This window comes from Quercus robur, chromosome 2, assembly GCF_932294415.1.
Source record: "Quercus robur chromosome 2, dhQueRobu3.1, whole genome shotgun sequence".
In the NCBI taxonomy this organism is placed as follows: domain Eukaryota; kingdom Viridiplantae; phylum Streptophyta; class Magnoliopsida; order Fagales; family Fagaceae; genus Quercus; species Quercus robur.
The window spans coordinates 23,909,887-23,933,732 of NC_065535.1; the positions used below are offsets into that span (position 1 = coordinate 23,909,887).

At 34.1% G+C, this 23,846-nt stretch overlaps 2 protein-coding genes across 8 annotated transcripts in view; both read left to right on the forward strand.

Annotated features, from left to right (window-relative positions):
* The window catches only part of LOC126712974 (tRNA (cytosine(38)-C(5))-methyltransferase 2), a 53,103-nt gene extending 40,052 nt beyond the window's left edge, over positions 1-13,051 (forward strand). The window contains exons 1-10 of one of the 6 annotated variants that reach the window (XM_050412543.1): positions 7,244-7,428; positions 7,531-7,641; positions 8,419-8,512; positions 8,590-8,708; positions 8,838-8,960; positions 11,115-11,466; positions 11,567-11,661; positions 12,157-12,222; positions 12,312-12,376; positions 12,603-13,051. In XM_050412543.1, the coding sequence (XP_050268500.1) occupies positions 7,345-7,428; positions 7,531-7,641; positions 8,419-8,512; positions 8,590-8,708; positions 8,838-8,960; positions 11,115-11,466; positions 11,567-11,661; positions 12,157-12,222; positions 12,312-12,376; positions 12,603-12,729 (1,236 nt within the window). In that variant the 5' untranslated portion in view covers positions 7,244-7,344 and the 3' untranslated portion in view covers positions 12,730-13,051. Of the gene's footprint in view, positions 1-7,243; positions 7,429-7,530; positions 7,642-8,418; positions 8,513-8,589; positions 8,709-8,837; positions 8,961-11,114; positions 11,467-11,566; positions 11,662-12,156; positions 12,223-12,311; positions 12,377-12,602 lie in introns of those variants that run through there. The other 5 variants (XM_050412547.1, XM_050412544.1, XM_050412548.1 and 2 more) reach the window with 5 other exon arrangements.
* A 4,291-nt stretch (positions 13,052-17,342) lies between these two features.
* Positions 17,343-23,273, forward strand: LOC126712980 (uncharacterized). 2 transcript variants are annotated; one of them, XM_050412553.1, is made up of 6 exons: positions 17,349-17,616; positions 18,236-18,674; positions 18,958-19,260; positions 22,347-22,438; positions 22,700-22,807; positions 22,905-23,273. In XM_050412553.1, coding segments are annotated over exons 2-6 (906 nt in total). In that variant the 5' UTR covers positions 17,349-17,616; positions 18,236-18,272; the 3' UTR covers positions 22,906-23,273. The 2 variants fall into 2 exon arrangements, with proteins under 2 accessions (XP_050268509.1, XP_050268510.1); XM_050412552.1 differs by lacking the exons at positions 22,347-22,438; positions 22,700-22,807; positions 22,905-23,273 and having other exon boundaries at positions 17,343-17,616; positions 18,958-19,995.
* Positions 23,274-23,846: the final 573 nt, after the last annotated feature.

Consider the following 23,846-nt stretch of genomic DNA (forward strand, 5'->3'; position numbering starts at 1 on the left):
AATCAAACCCCAAAAATCCATCAAAGTGATTAAACCCTCATCAAAATCAAATCTCAAAAACCCAGCAAGCCCCATTCAATGAGAAACCCATAAACCCATATTTCATTCTCTTCTCTCTGAATTCTAGGGCTTGATAAATGGAGGTTTGCGCGATTGATCGGCAAGAGTGATTTTTTTTTTTTTGGTGTATTTATGAAATGGCGAGTGGCAGAGGAAATGAAGAAGTCAATGCGGTGCTCAATGACGTGGAGGAGGGAGACGAGCCAGTGCCGATTTTAATAAAAGCCTGAGCACGAAGGATGTATCGGTGGAGAGGTTTTGAGAGCTTCTCGCCGAGCTCGATCTGGAGAGGTAAGCGCGCGAGGCGGTGGAGAGTATGAAATCGGAGTTGCAAGTTTTGTTCAATAGGCTGAAGGCGTTGGCTCATGAGGCGATCAAGAAGCGCGACGAGTGGGGCAGGCAGAGGGACGAGGCTCCGCGCAAGAAGGAGGAGGGTTGGATTTGGGTTTGTGTTTGGATTTGGGTTTTTTGGGTTTTCTGAAGATGGATTACAGGTTTTTTGGAGATGGATTGCTGGGTTTGTGTTTGTATTCTTATTGATGTTTGGGTTTGTGTTTGTTGTTTTTGCATTTGGTTGACAAGAAAAATCAGTTGCTGGGTTTGTGTTTGTTGCTTTTGTGTTTGGTTTGGTTGATCTGTTGCTAGGTTTGTGTTTGTGTTTCTGGGATTGTGATTTTTGGATTTTAATTTTGTGTTCTTAAATTTGGGTTTGTGTTCTTGTTCAGGACACACTTAGATCTCAATTAATGTAATTTTTGGTTTTTATTTTTGTTTTTAATTTAGATGTTGACGTGGCATTTTTTAATGCCAAAAAATATTTTTTATTATTATTTTAATGGCCACGTCAGCTTTTAATGTGCCAATAGTGCACTTTGTTTGCCACGTGTGCATTTTCCGTCTCTGATGTAATGGCAGGGACAAAAACGAGACGCGTTTTTCAGGCTAGGGACTAAAAGCGATGGAAATAAAAGATAGAGATCAAAGTGGGAATCGCGTGAAGATGTAGGGACGAAAATGTGGTTTTTGCCTTTAATTTATGATATAAATCTTAAATTTACAGTAACAATATATGAATTTAATATACCAATACGTGGGTTTGTAGTATTAGCCATTATGAATCAAAGTCCGGTCAAATAGATCTTTTTGGATATACACTACTGTTAATTTCTTTAACATATTCTGCGGGTGTGTGTGTTAATATACTTGGTATTAAAAAAAAAAGTCCGGTCAAATCCAATAAATAATGCAGTTAAAAATGCAATTAAATGAAAAAAAAAAGTTTTAAAAAATTTCAAAGCAAATGAATGGTGGCAACATGGCCACATGTCCAACTTTTTCCATAGGGAAGGGGTAGTGTCTGCCATAGTTTGGTGGTAGACAACTCTATGGGAAAAGAAAGGCAGAAGTGCACTTTTTGTCCCTATGTTTTGCCTAATTCTCATTTTGGTCCTTACATTTTATTTTTACCATATTTAGTCCCTATTATGAAAAACGTCATCCATTTTAGTCCTTTCCTCAAATGCCCTAATGGCAAACTCCTAGGTGGTAGACGGAACCATTAAAATAATAATAATAATTTTATTTTTGGCATTAAAAAATTCAACGTCAGCATCTAAATTAAAAATAATAATAATAATAATTTATTAATTTTAACTAAATAAAAAAAAATTAAAAACATAATTAAAAACCAAAAATCACATGAATTGAGATCTAAGTATGTCTTGAACAAGAACAATAAGAATACAAACCCAGATTTAAGAACAAGAAGAACATTTTCCTTTATTTGACATTTTCTCTTTTTTTTTTCTTAGAAAACAAACACAAAATTAAGCATACACAAACCCAAAAAATTAAAATAAACCCAATAAATTAAACCCACCCACCACTTCCACACACACACACGCTCTCTCTCTCTCTCTCTCTCTCTCTCTCTCTCTCTCTCTCTCTCTCTCTCTCTCTCTCTCTCTCTCTCTCTCTCTCTCTCTTGTGGTTTAGCTTCTCCCTTTTACTCTCTCTGGTTCAACACTTCAACCTCTCATTGAGCTCAATCCCAACCATAAGAGATGAGAGGGAAAAAGAGGAGGAACTGAAGCTCAAGCGGACACGAGCAAGAAGAAATCATCGACAAGGAACTTGATGTGAAACCCATAGACCAAGCCCAGAAAGGACTCACTGCTGTTCGTGGCTATCGTGGTCAACAACAAAGGATTGAAGCTTGAGAAGCTTCGACCTGGGTTCCTTGCAATGAAATTGAAGTAGAGATTAGAGGTGGTGGATTTGGTGGGTTTGGAGGTTTTGGATCAGTGGTTTAAGTTGAGTTTTAGATCGTTGCATGGGTTTCAGATCGATGGGTCCTTGATCGTTGGGTTTTAGATCGTTGAGTTTTGTGTTGGTTCTTGGAAAGATAAGAAAATCATACTCTTTCTTTTCTTCTATTTTCTTTGGTGCCCGAAAATTTGGGTTTTGAGTTTAGTGTTTTTGTGTTTGAGGGCCAGAAATTCTGGGTTTGAGTTTTGTGTTTGATGCTTTGGTGGTGTGGGAGTTTGATTTTTCGGATTTGTTCATGTTTAATTTTGTGTTGATGTGGATCTGATGCTAATTTTTTGGGTTTTAAATTTTCTAGGTTTGTCTTCTTGTTCAACTGTTTAATGTGTTCATATTTAATTTCTTGTTCTTGTTTGATATGATGTGGATTTGATGCTTAATTTTGTGTTTTTATTTTTTGGGTTTTTGATTTTTGGTTTTTAATTTTGTGTTCTTAAATTTGGGTTTATGTTCTTGTAATTCTTGTTCAATACACACTTAGATCTCAATTCATGCGATTTTTGGCTTTTAATTTTTTTTTATTTAGTTAAAATTGATAAATTATTTTTTTTTTTTTTAATTTAGATGCCGACATTGCATTTTTTAATGTCAAAATAAAATTTATTATTATTATTTTAATGGTTTTGTCTGCCACTTAGGATTTTGTCTTTAGGGCACTGACGGAAATGATTAAAATGGATGACATTTTTCTAAATAGGAACTAAATATCGTAAAAATAAGATGTAGGGACTAAAATGAGAATTGGGGCAAAAAGTGCATTTCTGCTGAAAAGAAAAAAACTTAGACTTTTGGTTTTGGGTACCAATGACAGAAGAAGAAAGAAAATGCCTAAGAAGGAAGAAGAAAGAAAATGCGGAAGGAAGATTATCAACTAAGTTTCAATTTAACTTTCTATCCAAAATTTTAAAATTTTCATCAATTTTGGATTGAATTTTTGCATAACTTTGTAAACACACAACTGTGATTGAGTTGTCACAAAGGGTTTTTATTTTTTTATTTTTTTTTTATATTCTTTTTCAATTCACAATCTCTCTCTCTCTCTCTCTCTCTCTCTCTCTTCAACTCTTCTGTCTCTCATACTTTCACCCCAAAGCAACCGATCTCTCTCACTTCTCATCTTCATTCTCTCATGGCAAAATCTAAATCACACCCACCACCACAAAAATTACATCACTAGAATGATTTTCTCACCAATCTAGGAAGGTTTTAGGGCTAAGGTGAAAATTTGCGAGGAGAAAGAGTCTTGTACAGGGAACAAAGCACCAAGAGAGAAGACAATGAGATCAACGAAAATTTCGGACTGAGGAATCAGTAAAAAAATTGACTTCTTACCTTATCTCTCTCTCACACCTTCATTATCTCACAACAAAGGAGAGTGTTGTAATGGTAGTGGTTGGGATTTGTGGGTTTGGCTTGTGTTTGTGATTTATAGGTGTACTGTATTTGAAGAGGGAGATGAGATTATTTTGGTTTTGGTTTGTAAATGGTTTTTGATATAGAGAGAGATAGGGACGAAGGGAAGCAGAAAAGAACTCAAAAGATTTGGGTTTCATTTTTTGTGTTTTTTTTAGTCGAAATGTTTTTGAGATAGGGACGAAAGGAAGCATTAAAGAAGTCAAAAGAGTTAGGTTTTGTTTTGTGTTTTTTTTAGTCAAATTGTTTTTTTTTTTTTTTAAATATTGTGGATCAGAATTAAATCAGAATTTTTGTTTTTTTATTTAAATAATGCTAATATATAAAAATGTGAGAGCTCTAAAAAAAACCAAAGTTAAGTCAAAGGCTAATGAAATTAAAATTAAAATTCTATTTCAATTAAATTTTTTACCAAGAAAATTTAAGAAATTTAAATTTAAATTTAATATTGTCATTTTTTTCTGGGTAAAAATCAATTGCCTAAGTTTAAAAAAATTTAAATTCAACACCAACTATAGTTCTATTACAAAAATATTTCAAGAAATTTAAAATAAAATTTTTTTTATATTTATTTTGATCATCTATCGAAATTTTGTTTTTTAATATTGTAAAACATATTACATGTCATGCCTACAACAGGTGGCTATATGTATATTTTACTTTTACACCTAAAATTAATATATTTTTTGTTGGAAATATTTTAGTGAATAAACAAGTTTTGATACAACAAATAATATCCTCAATAATTAGCAAGGATATAAAATAAAAAGAAGTTTAAAACAATCTTACAATAATATAGAATCACGCTGTGAAAACGTTGTTCTTAAAGATTGATTCGTGTCACCTGGAGTAAAACACGGTGCGATTGGTTCTCTTGGCCAAACACCCCCAGGATTAGACTATAGCGTCAACTTTCAAGATGGACGCACTTCCACTCACGAAGGTTCAAAAACAACTCTCTATTGCCTTTCCTTAGAAAAATATACATTGTAGAAAAATATGTAGGAGAGAAATATAATAGAATTGTGTATATATAAAATATAGAGTGGTAAAATATGAATTATAAAAAAGGGTGTGATGATGGGTACTTTATAGCTATTTATGACAATAATGGTCTATAGTTATTGGATATTAATAACCCATAAAAACCCAAAGGCTGTATTATCAATTATTGTCCAACAACTATTTTTATCATAATTGCCCAACAGTTATTTTACTCATAAATTTTCAATGGCTAAAAAATAAATAAATAATAAAAATGTTTGGAACACACACCCACACCAACATTTTTGTCATGTAAGATGTAACTAATTAATTAGTAAGACAATTAATTTACCAAGATGACTCACTAATTTTTATAATAATTTTTATTACATATTAGTAACATGTTTTCTTTTTTTCTTTTTTTACATGTAATTTTTAATAAATTTTTGTATCGTACAAAAATTATACTCATGTACCATTAATTTAGGGTACGTTTGGTACACTGAACATATATTACATTAGGAATAATAATCTTTATTACTGGGAATAGAAGACATTGTAATTAAATAACTATTACTATTCATAAGTTTGGTTGTTACATATGGAAAACTTGTAAAAGATGATGTATAAGGAAACTTTATATTTTTAGAAATATATTAATTTTAAAACCTATTATATACATCAAGGAATAGCTATTACATTCATTTTAAAGAGGAATAACTATTCTTCAATTTAAAGAATAGTTATTACAATGTAATAACTAATTCATGTAATAAAGATGCAACCAAATGACCGAATTGATATTAATTTTAAAACCTATTATATACATCAAGGAATAGCTATTACATTCATTTTAAAGAGGAATAACTATTCTTCAATTTAAAGAATAGTTATTACAATGTAATAACTAATCCATGTAATAAAGATGCAACCAAATGACCGAATTGATATTACACATGAATAACTATTCCATTACAGAAGCTATTACAGTGTACCAAACGTACCCTTACTGCTACATAATGTCAGAAACTTGGAATGACAGAAACAAGGAACACTAATTTTATGCTACTTTTTAACTATCCCTTTTTTTTTTGGGGAGTTTTATGTTAAATTTCTAGACCTTAGTTTGTTGATATTGTTGGCTGTTTATGTAAAATCCTTAGGAAAAATAGAAATTAGAACCCCATGTATTCTTGCCAATCAAACGACCCCCTATCTTTAAAGGAGCGAATCAAAATTTTGAAATTTTAAGGTACAAAATCAAAAGAACCCCAAACTATAGAAATGTATTTTACATTTGTTTATAATAAGTGGGGAGGGGGTTTTGAACTCAAGTTCTTATTATTGGGATAAATAAATAATTCCAATAAGCTATATATAATATTCTTAATAATATCACTTTCATATTAGTTTAAACATTATTTTATTACGGTTTTAAAAAAACATTATTTTATTACATTTCAATCATAATAAGTTTTTTTTTATAGGACCAGTCATAATAAGTTAAAATTTTATTATGCACTATTTTTTTATAATAAAATTGCTATATTCTAATTAAAATTAGACAATTCTTTAAAAAAAAAAAACTAAAATTGGACAATTATTAATTTATATTGTACTGTTAATCTAACATTTACATTGTAAACTAAACGTGTAAAACATTATACACGAATTTTTTTTCAAAATAACAATAAATATTAAAAAATTTAGTTAATTGTCACGTTTCAAAACAATATTGAAAACTAGCATCTCGAGTGTTTAAAACTCGAGTTCCAAGATAAAAATCGAGTTTTTAAGTCTCGATTTGTAAGTGGATTAGTTTAAAGTGGAAAAAAAATTAAGCTAAAAATCAAGTTTTAAAGACTCGATTTCCATAAATTGAATAAAAACGCCGCTATAGGTATATAAAACGTCACTATAGGGCTTAAAAACGCCACTATAGGGCTCCATAAATCTGTACTTGAGAAAAAATTTTTTTCCCAAAAAAATTTTTTCCTAGAAAAACGCCGCTATAGGGCTTTAAAACGTCACTGAAAGGCTTAGAAACGCCACTATAGGTGAAATTTTTTTCGCATGAAACTCGAGTCTTAAAGACTCGAGATCTATGTGGCCTTTTTCTAATATGGTTCTCGAGTTTCTAAAGCTCGAGATGCTACTTTCTTTTATTGTTTCAAACGTTGTCTAATTAACTATATACAATTTTATTGCATTGCTGTTTTGCACATTACCTCCATTATACACATTTGTATAAATTTTGATAGTATAATATAAATCTGGATATAATAATGTAAACTAATAATTCTCCTTTAAAAATTTGAAAATTTTTGTTTCCATAGATTTATGGGATAAAAATTAATCAATCACTATAATACTACGGCGCCTGTTGAGAAGATCAAGTGGGAGAAAACGACAGCTCGTTTTAGGAGAAATCTCAAAAAACGGTGTATCTGGGAAAACAGGCATAAAATTCTAAATTAAAGCCTAACAAGATTAGAATAGAAGGCAACCTGTGTGTGTGTGTCTCTCTCTCTCTCTCTCTCTCTCGGCGGAGAAGACGATCCCATGGCGGGGCTGGGTTCTGAGAAGCAAGAAGAAGACGAGCAGCCATGGAAAGTCCTCGAATTCTACAGTGGTATTGGTGGCATGGTAATACCTTAAAAGTTTCTTCTCTCTTTTATATATTAATATAAATTTATATGTATTGTTGAAATTAAGATTAATGTTTTGTTTTGATGTAAAATTTTATAGAGGTACTCGCTAATGAAGGCGGGTGTAAATGCAAAAGTAGTGGAAGCTTTTGATATAAATGACAAAGCAAATGATGTTTACCAACACAATTTTGGTCACCGTCCCTATCAGGTTTGCTTCACAAAACACTGCTTCTGCTTTTTGTTTTTTTGTTTTTTTTGTTTTTTTTGCTTTCAGAAGTATAACTTGATAGTATAATTAAATGGGTACTCTAATATTGTACTCAATATTCTAGTTTCACTGCTTTATAAGGACGAGTGTGGTGTACAACTGTAATAATCTTGTGCAGTGAAATTCTTTGCTACAATATTCATTTTGATTATACTGTCTAATGCTCATTGAGGTTAATTGAGTTTTTTCACATTCAATGCAAAATTTTGGTTGTTTACACTTTGTCCTGGTTAGTAGTTGATATTTATCACTACCCAATTCTAGTATTTGGTGTCAGGCTTGTAAGTCATTGAAGAAAATGAATTTTACTAATTCTTGTCACTCATTTTTCAAGTTGTTTATATATGTGCTTTAGAGGTTGGGCCATGGTGCGATGGCAAGTGCCTTCCACCAAAAGTGATAGGCCATGGGTTTGAGTCTGGAAATCAGCCTCTCCAAGAAAAATTGGGGGTAAGGTTGCCTACATTGAGTTCTTCCAAAACTTGCAAAAAGTGGAACTTTGTGCATTGGCTACAACCTTTTTAAATCTATTCTTGGACTTATCAAAAAAATATCTGTACTTTGAGCTGCTCAGAAATGGGGATTTCTTAATTTCTGGTTGTCAAAAGTTTAGAGTTTGCCTTTTTAAGTGCTCCCTTTTATTATCATTGGTTTGTCAAGACATAGAATTCTCTAAAGTGACAAAATTTCTCGTCTCAAATATGTTGATTGACATAGGGAAATATTCAGAGCCTGACTGCTGCTGATCTCGACAGCTATGGGGCACTTGCATGGCTTCTTTCTCCTCCTTGCCAACCCTACACTCGACAAGGTGAATCATTTTTGCTTCTTGTTTTATAGATTATTTTATTAATTGGTCAATAGTTTCACAAGACATCGTACCATTAGGTCTCCAGAAGCACTCTGGTGATGCTAGGGCATTTTCTTTTCTCAAGATTCTTGAACTTATACCACATACTTCTCAGCCTCCAAGTATGTTATTTGTGGAAAATGTTGTTGGATTTGAGGTTTGTTCTTCATAATTCTGCTCAATATGTGAATTTTTAATTTCTTCACTTGGTTGCAAATTTTTGTTCTTTTCTACTCAATAAATTTTTTTGCTTACTTATTTTGTACTATTTTTTTTTTGGTTGCAGAAATCTGATACTCACACAAAATTGATTGAGATATTGGAAAAGACAAACTTTGTTATACAGGAGTTTATTTTGAGTCCTTTGCAATTTGGCGTCCCATATTCTAGGCCTCGTTATTTTTGCCTGGTATCCTCTCTTTCTCTCTCTGTGGTTAAAGACTTAACTATTAATTTTTATAAGTAGAGAGATGGAGGGAGAATGAATGAGAAAGTTGTCATGGTGTGTGTATTTGGATTGATGTGTGCCGAAATATTCCATTTCAATAGGTAAAGCAAAACGCTTACCAAAGCAAAATTCAAAACTTTGCTACCAAGTGCATGTGCATAGGTTTGAATTTTGTGAGCCACTTAAACAGTAGGACCACCAAGCCAACCCTCCTAGCATGTCATTTAGATGGGACCAGGTCACCAACACTGGTTAATGAGCCTTTGTTAGATTTGGTTGACATCAGTGCATCGAAATTTGGAAGGCTATTCATCATTGTTTAATGTGGTGCATTTGGCAGGAAATGAATTCTAGAAGCTTTCAGGGATGCGAATAGACTAATAGATCTGAAGTTGGTATTTCTCAGATCCTTCTTTGAATGGATAGTTGTGGCAGGATTGTTCCTTTTTCAAACTTATTAGATTTGGTTGATCATTGAAATTTTAGAGTTTAAACTTTAACTGTGGGAGAACCTATTGTGCATGTGTACTTGGGCTATACCTTTTTTTGACATAATAAAACTTGTTACTCATCCCAAAAAAAAACCCTTCAGAAAAGGGGAAGTGGATGGAGGGTGCTTCTTAGCTAGAGCTGGGGCTTCCTCCCTGTAGTAATCGGATGAATTGGGCTGTACTTGTTCCCATTCAAAATGACAAAAGTATAGGGCAACATGAAAAACCAAACTCCCCCTCTTCCCAGCGCCCCCCCCCCCCCCCCCCCCCCTTCTTTTTGTCTAATCAAGTACCAGGATGGCTGCTTCCAAGCCCACCTCCTGATCGTCATCACTCAATCACTTCCTTGTCAGTTTTGAGCCAAATTGAGATTTTACTAATAGTTGTCTTAAAATTACAATGAACTCAGTTTGGTTACTCTAATGTTAATATCTGAAATCTAGGACAGTAATTTTTGGGCATAAAGACTCAAAATTGCCCTAGGAAGAACAGAATCTAAAAGATGATTTATATATATATATATATAAATTATTCTTTTTCTTTTTTGATTTGTAGGAGTTACAAAAGCAAGCAACCAATGGGTCTTGAACCCATGACCTCACTTCCTCTTCATTCTCTATTGAGGGGCGAAGTGCCATTTGAGCCATAGTTCATTGGCATCCAAAAATTATCTACCAACCATATCTTGGATAGTTGAAGTCAAGCTTTGGTAACTTGATTTTAGTTGGAGAAGTAAGCTATTTCCTTTCTAAGATTTCCAAACATTTTTTTTTTTTTTTTGATAAGTAACATTTCATAAACCTCATTAGCATGAACCTAACTAACCTGAAGGCCCCTCAAAGCTGATAGCCAGTCTAATAAAGTTCTAAAAAAGAATAACTTGAGTTCAAGCATGGTTCTTTATGTATCTTCAAAACTTCTACTATTTCTTTCCATCCAATTGTATTACATCAAACAATGGGGGATAAGGATAACCATCCAAACGCAATCATTCCGATGACGACCAAACTAACCTCGCCTACAAGCTAGTAATTCAACAACAGATTTTGGCATCACCCAATATACTCCAAGCAAACCCAAAAACATGTACCACAGATCTGAAGCAATAGGCCAATGCAACAATAGGCGATCAATGGATTCACCATTACATTTACACATATAACACCAATCTGTAATCCATACCTTTTTCCTCAAATTGTCAATTGTCAAAATTTTACCCAATGCTGCAGTCCATACAAAGAAGGCCGCTCTAGGAGGGACCTTGGGTTTCCTATTTTCAGAAAGTAGGTTCATGCTAATGAGGTTTATGAAATGGATTCTTATATTCTTTGGCATTTTGGCCAAGTAATGTTTTTGCTTAAAAACTGAGTTGGAGGCACCTTTCCACTTATTCTGTAAAGGTGATATTGTTGTAGATGGCTGGTGATGGGGTTGATATATTTATTAATTTTCAATCTGGCTGTAGAAGCTTTGGTTTCAACATTGATGGGTAGATAATCACGTTTATAGATTATGTTTCTATTTATTATATAAGATCTCAAGTTATTCAGAATTTGGCAACTCTTTTTGTTAAGAATTGTAATCGATTTGTGTAACCCATATTTGTCTACTTTACACTTTACAGGCAAAAAGAAAACCTTCTTGTTTTCAAAATCATTTCCTGAATAACAAGCTGCTTTGGTCTCCAATCCCATTATTTGGGCATGATGATACCACAGTGGCCAATGAACATGATCAATCACAAGAGAACTGGGATAGATTGCTTCAGTCATGTGAGCCAGTACAGAAATTTCTTGAATTCAAAAATCATAGCAACCAATCGGATACCGAATCTGGTTGTCTGGACACCACCCATGTTTCTACTGAAGCTTTTGGAGATCTTGAGAAAAATGATAAGGGGAATGAGCTTGTTGGTAGCTCTTTAGACCAGTACTTTGTTCCATTAAGCTTGATAGAGCGGTGGGGAAGTGCTATGGGTATCCTTAATTTCTTTTGCTTGTCATCATTGATGTCCCTGATTTACTATGTTTTATATTGACTGAATCTCTTTCTCTTGATATCCTTGACAGACTTTAGATATTGTTTATCCTGATTCAAAGCGTTGCTGTTGTTTTACTAAAAGTTATTATCGGTATGTGAAGGGGACTGGCTCACTTTTGGCTACTGTCCAGGTAGGATTTCTTTAATCTGTGGATAGGTTCAGAATCACATGCTTAGAACCGACCGGGGCTACAAGTTAAGCTAATTGGATGGTTTGTTAAAAAAAAAAAGAAAAAACCCAATTGCTTTTTTCAGGAGAAAAATAAAAAATTAAGCTTGCTGTTTATATTATTCAAGCACCTCTGATATTAAATATTTAATGGTATTGTTAGTGTTTTCATTTTGACCCAGCCGAGTTAGTTTGATCCAAATAGTCAATTTAGGCATCAACATCATGCTATGGTTTTAAAATGTTGGGTTGGATATTGGCATAAGGCTGTTTGTGCCAAATTTTACCATGTCTTACAAAACTCTGAATAATTTTGTTACATCTTGGTCTATTTGGTCTGTGCAAAAAAAGCCATATTTCTTGATTTTGCTACCCCTTTTTTTTTCGCTGGGGTCTTCAAATAGGATCTTTCCATGTCTTTCTGTAGCCATGACTTGTATAAATTGTGCAAATGCAGCCAAAGAAGAAAGGCAAGTCATCCCCATTGAAGGAGCAGTGTCTTAGATTTTTTACTCCTAGGGAGGTATGTGCATTCTGCTCTCTCTCTCTCTCTCACCAATTTTATTTTTTTCCCTAATACTGACAGAGGTCCCCCACCCCCCAAACAATTAGGTTGCTAATCTACATTCTTTTCCGGAAGATTTTCACTTCCCGCAGCAGATAAGCCTTAGACAACGGTATGTTTATCCATAATATATGCACATCACAGATTTCTTTTCTATTTTTTTAGGTGGTGGAAAAATGGAATTAGCTATTATTTTACTTCTGGAACTGCATCTGCTGTCTACAAAATCAGCTATTACCTCTAAACAGATTAATTATAGAAGATTGCGTTGAGTTAAATGGGTAATGATTTAGATTGTCTTAAGTTAATCTGTAATGATTCGGTTTCTTTTGCTGCAGGTATGCATTGTTGGGTAACAGTTTAAGTATAGCAGTGGTTGCTCCCTTACTCCGATATCTATTTGCCGAACCATTAGTTCAACAGATGCAGATTTTTCCATCCAATGACGCATATACCCATAACTAATTTTCTAGATATGTGATGTGATTAACTTAATAATCAAATGATGCCACAACTTTGAAATTATTAGGACCTAGGTAGCAACCCAACTTTTATCCCATCCTTCTATGGCAATGACTTGGAGGGGAAGTCAGAAGCCTATTACTGATTCAAGATATTGCCAGCTTTGTAAGAGAAGGTAAACAAATGTCGACAGGTTTTAAATGCACTCTTTTAAAATGCTCTAGAAGACGTGATTCTGTTAATGACATGCAAAAGTAAAATTCCTCAAGGCGTAAAAACCTCCCAAGGCACTATTGTATCAATCCAATAGTCTTTGTATTGTTAAGCTATGTGTGTGTATGTGTTTTGTTTGTTGGTTTCTTGTTTTTTATCAATAGAACTGAACACAACTCCATTACAAGTTTGGTAAATTAGAGGCCACCAGGTTCCTAAAAATAAAGGACACTCCACACGTAAATAAGAACACTATTGAAAAAATGTATGTTGCTAAAGCCAGAGCTACTTTGAGCTTTTCGGCCCCAAACAAACTATGGAAACCATTTAGGCTGCTTGATGTTTTCCACCAGATGGCCCTGCATGGATAAAGAGGGAGCTTGGCTGTGCAACTCCCTTAGAACCTGTGCTCAGAGCCTTCAAAACAATTTTCACCAAAATCGACCACATGTTGCAGCAACTCCAGCACTATATTTATGTGTTCCCCATACTGCTACTGCAACACCATGGCCGCAACTACTTGTCCGTTGGAGTCATGCACGACAATAGCACCCAACCTGGTCATGCTCAACCTTGACTGCTGATAAACTTCAAAGTTAAGCTTGTACAATCCATGGTGGGGTAACAGCCAGTATTTCAACAAACCAGTACCAGAAGGACAGCAACATTGATTTCATAACCGCACCAAGCAATTCTGTGAAGTAGGAATGAGCCGGGGCAAGCTTTGTTAAGGGTAGCTCATTGCCACTCCAGACTAGCTTTGCTGTCCTCCATAGCCAAATCGCGTAGAGCACTGTCTCCTCCCTTCCCACCCAGCTCACATCTTCTATCAGGGAATACTCTATGCTTCAAGAGATAAGTTTTAGTTGGGAGAATATCAACACACGTCCTCCGCCATGAGAAACCATAGGACACTACTTTTGTACGTGGATGGGGTTGGAAGCCACTTATCCTCCCCAATCCTAACTTTCTGCCCATTACTAACTTGCCATTTCACCCTCATCTCAAGGATCTGGGCTACCTTCTAGAATACTCTGCTAAAGCATATGATGCATTTTTTGTCACTCTAGCCTCCATAAAATAGCAATCAGGGAAGTACTTTGATTTCATCACACAGAAGAGGAAGAGTAAGGAATTCATGTTTTGCAACAAATACCAACCCTATGTTGCCAATAATGTTACTTTTGCATATATGAGGAAACCAATTCCTCTTGATTTTGGGAGGCATAAGCAGTTCCACTTAGCATTAGCATTGGGGATGTAAAACCCCTCAAATTGCTATTTTACAACCCAAACGGCCAAACCCTTAAAAACATGCAACATCCGAGTTGTCATATGTAAAAAATTATACCAACTTGTAACGGTGTTTGATACCAATTTTATTGTAGCAAGTTGCTAAAAATTAAATAATATTTTTTGTTCTCACAGTGGAGAGAGAGAGAGAGAGAGAGAGAGAGAGAGAGAGTAGTTTATATTATTTTGTTAGGTTGTATGTAAAAATAAGAATTGGAATGTTGGGTGCAGTGTTATTGAACCTGGCCTGGCTCAGCCAGTTGGACTGGTGACTTGGCGCATAGACCGGACTGGGTGATCAATTGGATTAGAACAGTACATGACCTGGTCAAAACCTGTGTAACCTAGTGGGTTCTAAGCAACCCGTGTGACCCGGTTGGGTTTTATTAACTCGGCCGGATTTGTGAATTGGGTAAAATTACATTAATAGATCCACTTTATTGACTTTTTTATTATTTAAATTTGCAATAATATGATAATTTAAACAAGAGTTTGAGATTTTCCTTTTTATTTATTTAATATATATAATTTTAAGACATGTAACAAGATTTTATTTAGCAAAAACTTTGTTTGAAATCTTATGACATTTGTTTATTTTCCTTGTGAATTTTATAGAATTTTTAATGCCATTGCTTATAAAACATTGATTTTGAATTATAATAGTGAGTTTAATTTAGGCATATGCCTTTTTTTTTTTTTTTCCTTTTTCTTTTTAATTTACATATTTAGGTTATGATTTTTAACTTAATTTTATATATATTTAAATTTTAAATTTTTTTTATTTAACCTTACGATTCGACTGATGACCCATTGATTGATCCAATGACCCAGTTCATAGACCAAGTCAATATTTGGTCTGAGTTTAATGACTATAGTTGAGTGTATTGTTAAATTAGTAAAATATATAAAGTAGTATTTTAAAGGGTAAAATAAGTATTTTTTTTACAAATTCGGATGTGATTGCTAAAGCATATATTTTACTGTCATTATCTAGTTGGCCCCACCAAACTTGCTCATTACTCATGAGAGATAACCTCCTAACACAAGTTTAGGAAGTTGAAAACAACATATTGCATATGTGGGTATGGCCAGGGCTATGGCTTTTACTTTCAGTAATACCTGCTACCCTACTTGTGATATCAATTGTTCCTTTCGCTACTTCAACTTCTCTGGCACGAATCGGCACTCTTTCTTTGATGTCGGAGAACACTTTTTTTTTGTCCAATGAAAGATGCGAGACCTAAATATTTGTCGAAGTGTTTAATAATTGAAACTTAAGCAAAAAGATTGTTTGAACTTGTGTTGTCTGGGCATATATTGAGTCCCATATTGAGTTTTTGCTATGTGGATTTTGAATTTATAAGTGATTATAATGAGCTTCAATTAAAACTTGACTAACCATTTTGAGGTATAAGTGATTATTTCTGTTGGACACGACTTAACCAAAAAGAACTATATTAGTGTTTGAGATTTGTACAGAGTTGATACGTATCATTCCCTTCGGCAATAAACTCCTTACCTTGCCTAATCATTGTTTTGCACTCCTCACGATGTGTCCAATGTTCCTCAAATGTAGAAATTCGTTTTTGAACTAACCCATGCATACTTAAAATTAACAACAGCATGTAGGTGGTCTAAAACTGACAACATCAAATGAAAAACAGTAACTTAGGGATGCACCATCATCCAACTACAAGAGGCAAACACTTTATCCACATTTCCCTCAACCATTAATGATCGCCTAGGCAATTGTTGCACCATGTAAAGGGGGTTCCCTTAGAACCTTGTATCTCTTAGCCCACAATAATCACCTAAAGCTATCTAAAGAAATGTATTTGTCTTAGTGGACCGTCGAACCACCTGCCTTTCTTCTCATTTGCCCATAGTTGCTCATTAAAATCACATAGACAACAAAGAGCTTTGGGCATGCAGCCTACAAAGCAATTACCAATACTCCACACCACAGGAGGCATTAGATTGGCCATAAAGAGTGGTGACGGTTATACATTGTGTACAGGACACACAACTAAAATCACGTTTTTACGGTAGTTTATAATTCAATGTGTGCAATAATAATAATTTCGTTGATCACCAAAGACTATAACAAAAGAATCCAATCGCTTAAACCTTGTCCCCTATAAAAGCATTCTAAAAACCTACTTTCAAGTGAATCTACTCACCACCCCTATGATCCAACCAAGTTTCCAATAGAAACACTATTGTGGGAGCTTCAAATTTCACCATACAATGAAGAAAGTGAATTACCCAACATTTCCAAAGTCCATGGTAATTCCAACGTAATTAGGATATTCATGCTAACTAACTGTTACATAGCCTCCACTAATAGCTTAGTTTCTTTTGAAGTCTCATATTGAGAGAGACAAGTTTTGTGTTTCAATTCATGATTCCACCAATCACAACTTTCTATATATTCGTTTGACTTTCCTTACATAATAACAAAAGTTTAAAATAGAAAATAATAATAATAATAAAACACATGACACATCATGATTGGTGATGCATAAAGTGGAATAGATGGTTTGCATTTTGAAGAAGAGGGAGGGGAAAAAGAAGAGTAGAGAGAAAAATAATTAAGAATTGTATATTTGTTTTAAGCATTTTGTGCATGAAGAGAAGTCAATTAAGCTATATGTGATAGATGAAAATAGAGCTAAAATTGGGTCTAGTATTCCTTTATATTAAATTCATTGAAATGTGAACATGTGACAAGTATTTAATACGTATCTGCATCCCTATAACTCTAGTGCATATAAGCACTAGACGTTTGTGAAAATATTAATGTGTTAAACGAAATTTATGTCATGTCCTAGGCTCCATTTTATGAAGGTGGCATTGGTTAAGTATAATGACAATTTTGAAACAAATACCTAAACCTTGAGGAATAAGTTTACAATCTAACTTAGAAAAAATAAAAGAATATTTAATTGAGAGAGAGAGAGAGAGAGAGAGAGAGAGAGGCTTGATACCAATTTTTTATTTTGATAAACTTGATAATCTCAATCTATGTGAAAAGTGAGGTAGCTAAAAATAAGATAATATTCAGATTAAAAAAAAAGAAAAAGAAGAAGATAATATACACATATATTTTCGTGGGAATAAAGTAATTTTTATGGTTGAGATTTTGTTTTCCTAAAAGTAATAAAAGAAAGGGCGAGGATCCAAAACTCCCGATTAAACTTAAACACGAAGGGGGAGAGAGACGTACAACGACAGAGAGAGAGATATATATATAAATTGTAAAACCAAATTTATTTGATCTCACAATCAAAAACAAACCCTATCTCACGTTTAAACACACACACACAACTCTTGATTTTCGAGGAAGCCATCGGAAATCCAAAACGCAGTCATAGAGAGAGGAAGGTCAGTTTCTTCATCTATAATGAGTCAATTTTTTTTTTTTTGCTATTCATAATTTCTTTTGTTATTAAAGTTTGACGTCTTCTCTGTATGCTTAAGAAATCAAAGTTTTTATTTTTTATTTTTTAATCTGAAATTTTGTGTTTGCATATGATTTGTTTGTTTTGATTTTATATTTAATGTTATTTGACTGAGTACTTCTGTTGTATGTTTGAGGGGTTTAAGGATTATTCTATGGTATGATTTCGTTAGACTTAGATGGTTTGCCCTTTTCAGTTAACAGATTACATACATATGTAACTGGGATTTCAATTCCATGTTGGTTGTTTGTCTTTACTATTCTATATTTTGTTTCTTTTTGGAGATCTTAGCCTCTGATTGGTTTTGCATTTTTTAGTTTCAAACCTTTGAAAGATTTCGTTTAGGTCGTAGCATTTGATTTCAGGGTTCTTTTCTTGATCGCCAAGTAATTCCCCGTGATAAGCTTTTGTTCAGTATTAAGAATTATTGGATAAAAATCAAGTTTAGGAATTTATAGTTTTTTTTTTTTTTTTTTTTTTTTTTTTATAATTATACTGAGGCTTTTGTCTGATTTTAACTTTTAATTTATTGGTTCTTACAGGTTTTGTGATTTTGAATTCTGGGTTAGCATAGCAATCATGAGATTCATGAAGGGGAGTAAAGTGGAGGTACTAAAGAATAAACAGGTGCCTCCAGGAGAGTGGCATTGTGCTAAGATTATCTCTGGTAATGGCCACACTTACAGCGTTATGTATGAAGGTTCTCTAGAACTGAGAAGTGAGGCAGTTGTGGAGAGAGTGCCAAGGAAGGCTATTAGGCCTTGCCCTCCTCCCGTGGAAAGTGTGGAAGGTTGGGCAGTTGGTGATGTTGCAGAAGTGTTTGATGCTGTTTCTTGGAGAATGGCTATGATTTTGAAGGTTTTGGGTGGGAATTGTCATTTGGTTAGGCTATTGGGATCTTATGAGAAGTTCAGAGTTCACAAATCCAACATCCGGGTGCGTCAAATCTGGCAAGATGACAAATGGGTTGTGATCAGAAAGGTAATTTTCTACTTTGATCTTGTTTTTGGATGGTCATTATTGTTAATTTGAAGTTATTCCTGAGTATATTTGAGTTTGAGTCCAATTTTGTCTTACTAATCTAGTGTTAATAGCCAGATGGCTAATTCTATGTGAGTGATAGGTAATGATTAGTTTATACTTCTAATTTAGAAGTTCAATTGCCTATCATAGCTGTCACTGTGTTTTCGGAAACAAGAGCCACAGAATCAGTCTATCTGTTTTCCTCTGCGTTGACTAATTTGATGTTGGCTTTTGTTCACAGGGTTCTCAGAATTGTGAGCTTGTGAAGTTCAACAAGCCATCTAGCTTGAACTGTCATCAGATGTCCCCTGAGTTTGCACAGCTTGATACAAGGAGAAAGATGCAGGCAGGAAATACTTGTTTAGCTGCTCAAGACAATACTTGTTTGCAGGAGTCTCATATTGTCTCATGTAGAACATTGAAGAGAGCATCCCATTATTGCTCCTCTCATACTGAAGCATATTCTGGAAAAATGAGAGCAATTGAGAATGAGGGCGAGCAACAAAGAGTCATTTCAGAGTCTCCATCCCCCTTGCTGAAAAAGGTAGATGCTGTAGCTTACCCACGAGTAAATCTGGGTGAAAAATACATGCATACTTCCTTTAACAAACAAACAACTGGATTTTTTGAATTGGAAAGGGTAAATCAGAATGGTTCTATTTTGTGTTTTCATGGAGGGATTTCAGAACCTATTCAGTGTGATAGTGATGCATCTTCTGTTGGTAGTTGTAGTGTTGTTACTAATAGTCCAAATAGGTTATCAGGTGAAATTTTAGCATGCCCTGCCCAAGATGCCAATACCCTTAGTAGTGATGCTGATTCCTATTATGATTGCAGAGATGAGGAAGGAAAATATTCCCTCTCTCCGAAAGATAATGTAGCAACAAGCACCCATAGATTAGAGTTGAATGATTATCGCAGCACTCTAGAGGTTATATATGCTTCTGGGCCCTTAAGTTGGGAACAAGAAGCTCAATTGACAAATCTTCGTGTTTCTCTCAACATTTCAAATGATGAACATTTGATGGAGATACGGAATCTAAAATCAGTTGGATATGGCCTTCATCTTAGTTAACTTGTAATCAATGGATTTTTGTTTTGGCGGGTCAAGGGAGGATTAGAGTAGGATATTCGGTAGTTATCTTTAATGGCATCACATCATTGTAAGAAGCAGGAGGAATGGTTGCATTTGTAGTATTGGTCTCAGTGTTTCAACCTGGAAATTATGTACCAAATATTCTTATACAGGAATGAATATTTTCAGGCTCATTGCAGTTTATTTTTCCTCCTCTTTTTCTTTTTCTTGTTTATATATTTGTTTTCAGGGATGCTTTGTGATATGTAATTATATTCCAGAAAAAATCTTCAATTTTTTTTTAATAATTAGAAAGTTTGGTTGCCATATCCTTTCAAAAAGTTCTTATGGACTTCTCTATCTGCTGCTCTTCACTTTGAAAATAAGGGGAAAAAACTAAGCTTCTTCATCTTATGTTCTGGAAATGGGGATGACATGTTTCTCTCTCAACATGCATGTCTATATTTGCATAAAATGTTAGACCATTATGCCCGTCTGCTATCATGCTGCTTGGCTGATTGACTAATTTTGTTTTTATAAAAACATGGAAGCTCTTCACTTGTTTACTGGTTGACATGTGTGGAGTTTGAATCCTGGTTATAAAGATCTTTCTGGACTACGGAAGTTGTGCTTATCTGTTCTCGTCATTGTATATATAATTTTATTATGGTGAAGTTATAACATTAGTTGATTTGTTGTGTATGCGAAGGAGTAAAATAAATCTATCTTGTACTCCTTTTTATAAACATTTTGTTGGATTTGATAGACTATGGCTTGATTTCCTCAGAATTTGAATGGCACTGGGAGTTCTGTTTTAAGAATGCTATTGATGAATACCTGCTTTTTCCAGGGCCAAAATTGGAGGCTTGCATGCCTTGCTTCTAAAAGTCTTAAGATGATGCTGGGGTTTGCTGCATTTCTCTCCCTTAAACGATGGGGCAAGAACTGCATCCAAATTTTCTACATTAGACAATGCATGACCACCTAATGGTATAATTGATATTTGGTTCAGTAATATATTTCATTTCTGGCCTGCTGGGATTTATGGCATATTGTGCCAATGCAAAACCCAATCTTTGAAATAGTGGGAGAGCAATTTTGATATTGACAGTCTTCTTTTAAACTTCTAGTTTGATAAATGCACATTGTTATAGTTTTTTTTTTCTCCCCATAATTAGGTTTTCATCAAAAGCTGTTTGGAGTGATCTCCTTCAACCCATTACATGATGACTCATAAAACCTTCCATGTGTATTTATGAAACAAGTCACATTACTCATTTAAGGGGTCATGTGACTATAAGTAACATGGATGGTTTTATCAATCTCCACATATTGGGTTTGGAGGTAAACTTTTTCCTTTCTTTTATATTGCATATCTATGTCTTGCTTAAAAGTGTGTCTTTTATATCTAGGGATAAGTTTTTCCAATTTATCACAATTTCTGATTATTTCTTTGAAGTTGGAAAACATAATGGGGTTTGAGGAATGCCCCAAGTGCGTCCAGTAGCTCTTGTGGTGCTTGGGCACTGGTGTTCAAACCCCACCATTTCCCCTTCCTCAATTTACCTATTGAAAAAAAAAAGATGTGTAGGTACTCTTCAGTGATTTTATCATCCATGTAATCACTCTAAGTAATGACTTGCTTTTGTAGAAGTCCTACTTTGTAACTGAAAATAACCCTTGTTCCCTTGCAATTTATATTAAAGAATTGGGACAGAATTTTACTGGCTCCCTTCCATTACTCTACTTTCTACTTCCTTTCCCTTCTAGGAATTTTCCCTTTGTACTTCATCATGGTGGATGACTGCTATTGACTAGTGACACATGGTGTCTTTCACTGTGTACTTTGCATATAGAATAGCAGTACCATACATAGGTTAGACTACTAATTGTGCAATGTGCCAAGGAATTATCTAGGAGTTCCTTCCAAAATTAAAGAAGAATCTAATATATGTGTTATTCTCAAGAAAAACATGATTAAATGAATTTAGTACATATGCTTAATGATGTAGTTGACTATGATATTCTGGAAACACTTCCAATAAATTTGTTGTGTACGCTTGGAAGAAGATGATAATTGTTGAAAATGATCAACATTCCTTGAAAATTAGTTACTAACAGCAGCCTGGTTGAAAAGAACTGCAGGAAGGAAATTACACGAGTTTCATGAACAAAGGTTGCAGAACATTGTTTGTAAATGTTTGTGCAGGGATCAGGTCCACAAGCTATTGACTAGTGACACATGGCGTCTTTCACTGTTTACTTTGCATATAGAATAGCAGTACCATACATATGTTAGACTACTGATTGTGCAATGTTTCAAGGAATTATCTAGGAGTTCCTTCCAAAATTAAAGAAGCATCTAATATATGTGTTATTCTCAAGAAAAACATGATTAAATGAATTTAGTACGTATGCTTAATGATGTAGTTGACTATGATATTCTGGAAACACTTCCAATAAATTTGTTGTGTACGCTCAGAAGAAAATGATAATTGTTGAAAATGATCAACATTTCTTGAAAATTAGTTACTAACAGCAGCCTGGTTGAAAAGAAAGAATTGCAGGAAGGAAATTACATGAGTTTCAAGAACAAAGGTTGCAGGACATTGTTTGTAAATGTTTGTGCAGGGATCAGGTCCACAAGGTATTTTGGTTTAGTGAGTTTTACAAGTTATAGTCAGTCTACTACACTTTTTCTCTAAACAATTATTCATAATAATATATATTATAAAATAAAATAATAAATAAACAAATGTTCCACTTTGTAACTATAATTAGTATTCTATTATTCATTATAATGATGCAAATGTCTGTTATCCCAAATTCTAAGGACATAAGTTTCCTTCGTTTGAAGGAAGATATGGATGTGGTTTAATTGAGTTAACATAGTTAAACAATGTTACAGGAAAGATGCAGCTATGCAGCAATGGCCTAGTCAAAGTAAGCACAAGAGGGGCCCCATAGACACATTTCATGTAAATCTGATTCTGAGCAATACTGGAGCAAATGAGTGGTAATCACTAATTGCAATACTAATGTATGGAGATGCAGATTGATATCTTAACTTTACTTGTATTAGTTGATAATGAGAAGGGGATTTTGTTTTACAGATCTACGAGCTGATCAACAGTGCTATCTTGCAAAGATGACTTGGAAGGGGTAGCTGAAGTCTCCAAGTTGGGATTTGGTAAGGGCTTTTATAATGAAAATTGATCTATTGTCTTGCATAGGTGGCTTGGTAGGGGTGGCTCAAATCTCTGAGTTCGGACTTTTTATGGCCTTTCAATGAAGAATGATCTGTAAAGTTCGAAGCGGTTGACTTCCCAAGAGGTGTGATTGATTCATGAAGTGGTAGTAGTGTATCTCAAGTATTTTCTTGTATCTACCCATGATCTTATACACTCTTTCCGGTTTTCTGCATTTGTAATATATTTTGTTACAGGCTAATGCATATTATACATATCATGAGTTGGGCGTCATTCTGATTTTTTGTTGGTGGTAGAATTTGGCAGTGCTAGGCAGCAGGATCTGATTAGCCTTAAAAAGCAACGAATCAATTAGATAGCCATTTGTAAAATTAATAAATCTAATAGAAACAAATTTCACAACTGTTGAAATGGTAGATTGTTATTGGTGCACAATAAAAGTGATGTTAGTGGTGGTCTTAGTAAGTGCTGTTTCACAAATCACAATTATATGATAAGTTGTGAAATTAGTTTGTTTCTGTAGCATTTGCTATGCAAAATTGGTTTTAGCTAAATTGAGGTGCAAAATGTGTAATTTAGTCAAAATCAAAATTTAACATATATAGTTCGGTGTATTTTTTTTTTTTCACACCAGTAAAAGATGGAATTTAGTCAAAAAGAAGAATAAATAAGGGCTGGAGGAGGTAGGGAGAGAGTAGAGGTAATGGAAGAAGGTGCATGAACCTATTGTTTTTGATTAACATATAATAAAGTTGATGAAAAGTTGGATATGGAGGGAAAGAAATCGATGTACTTTTAAGGATGTGGAATGCACATCAACTCTGTTGCAAGCATCATTCATTAGCT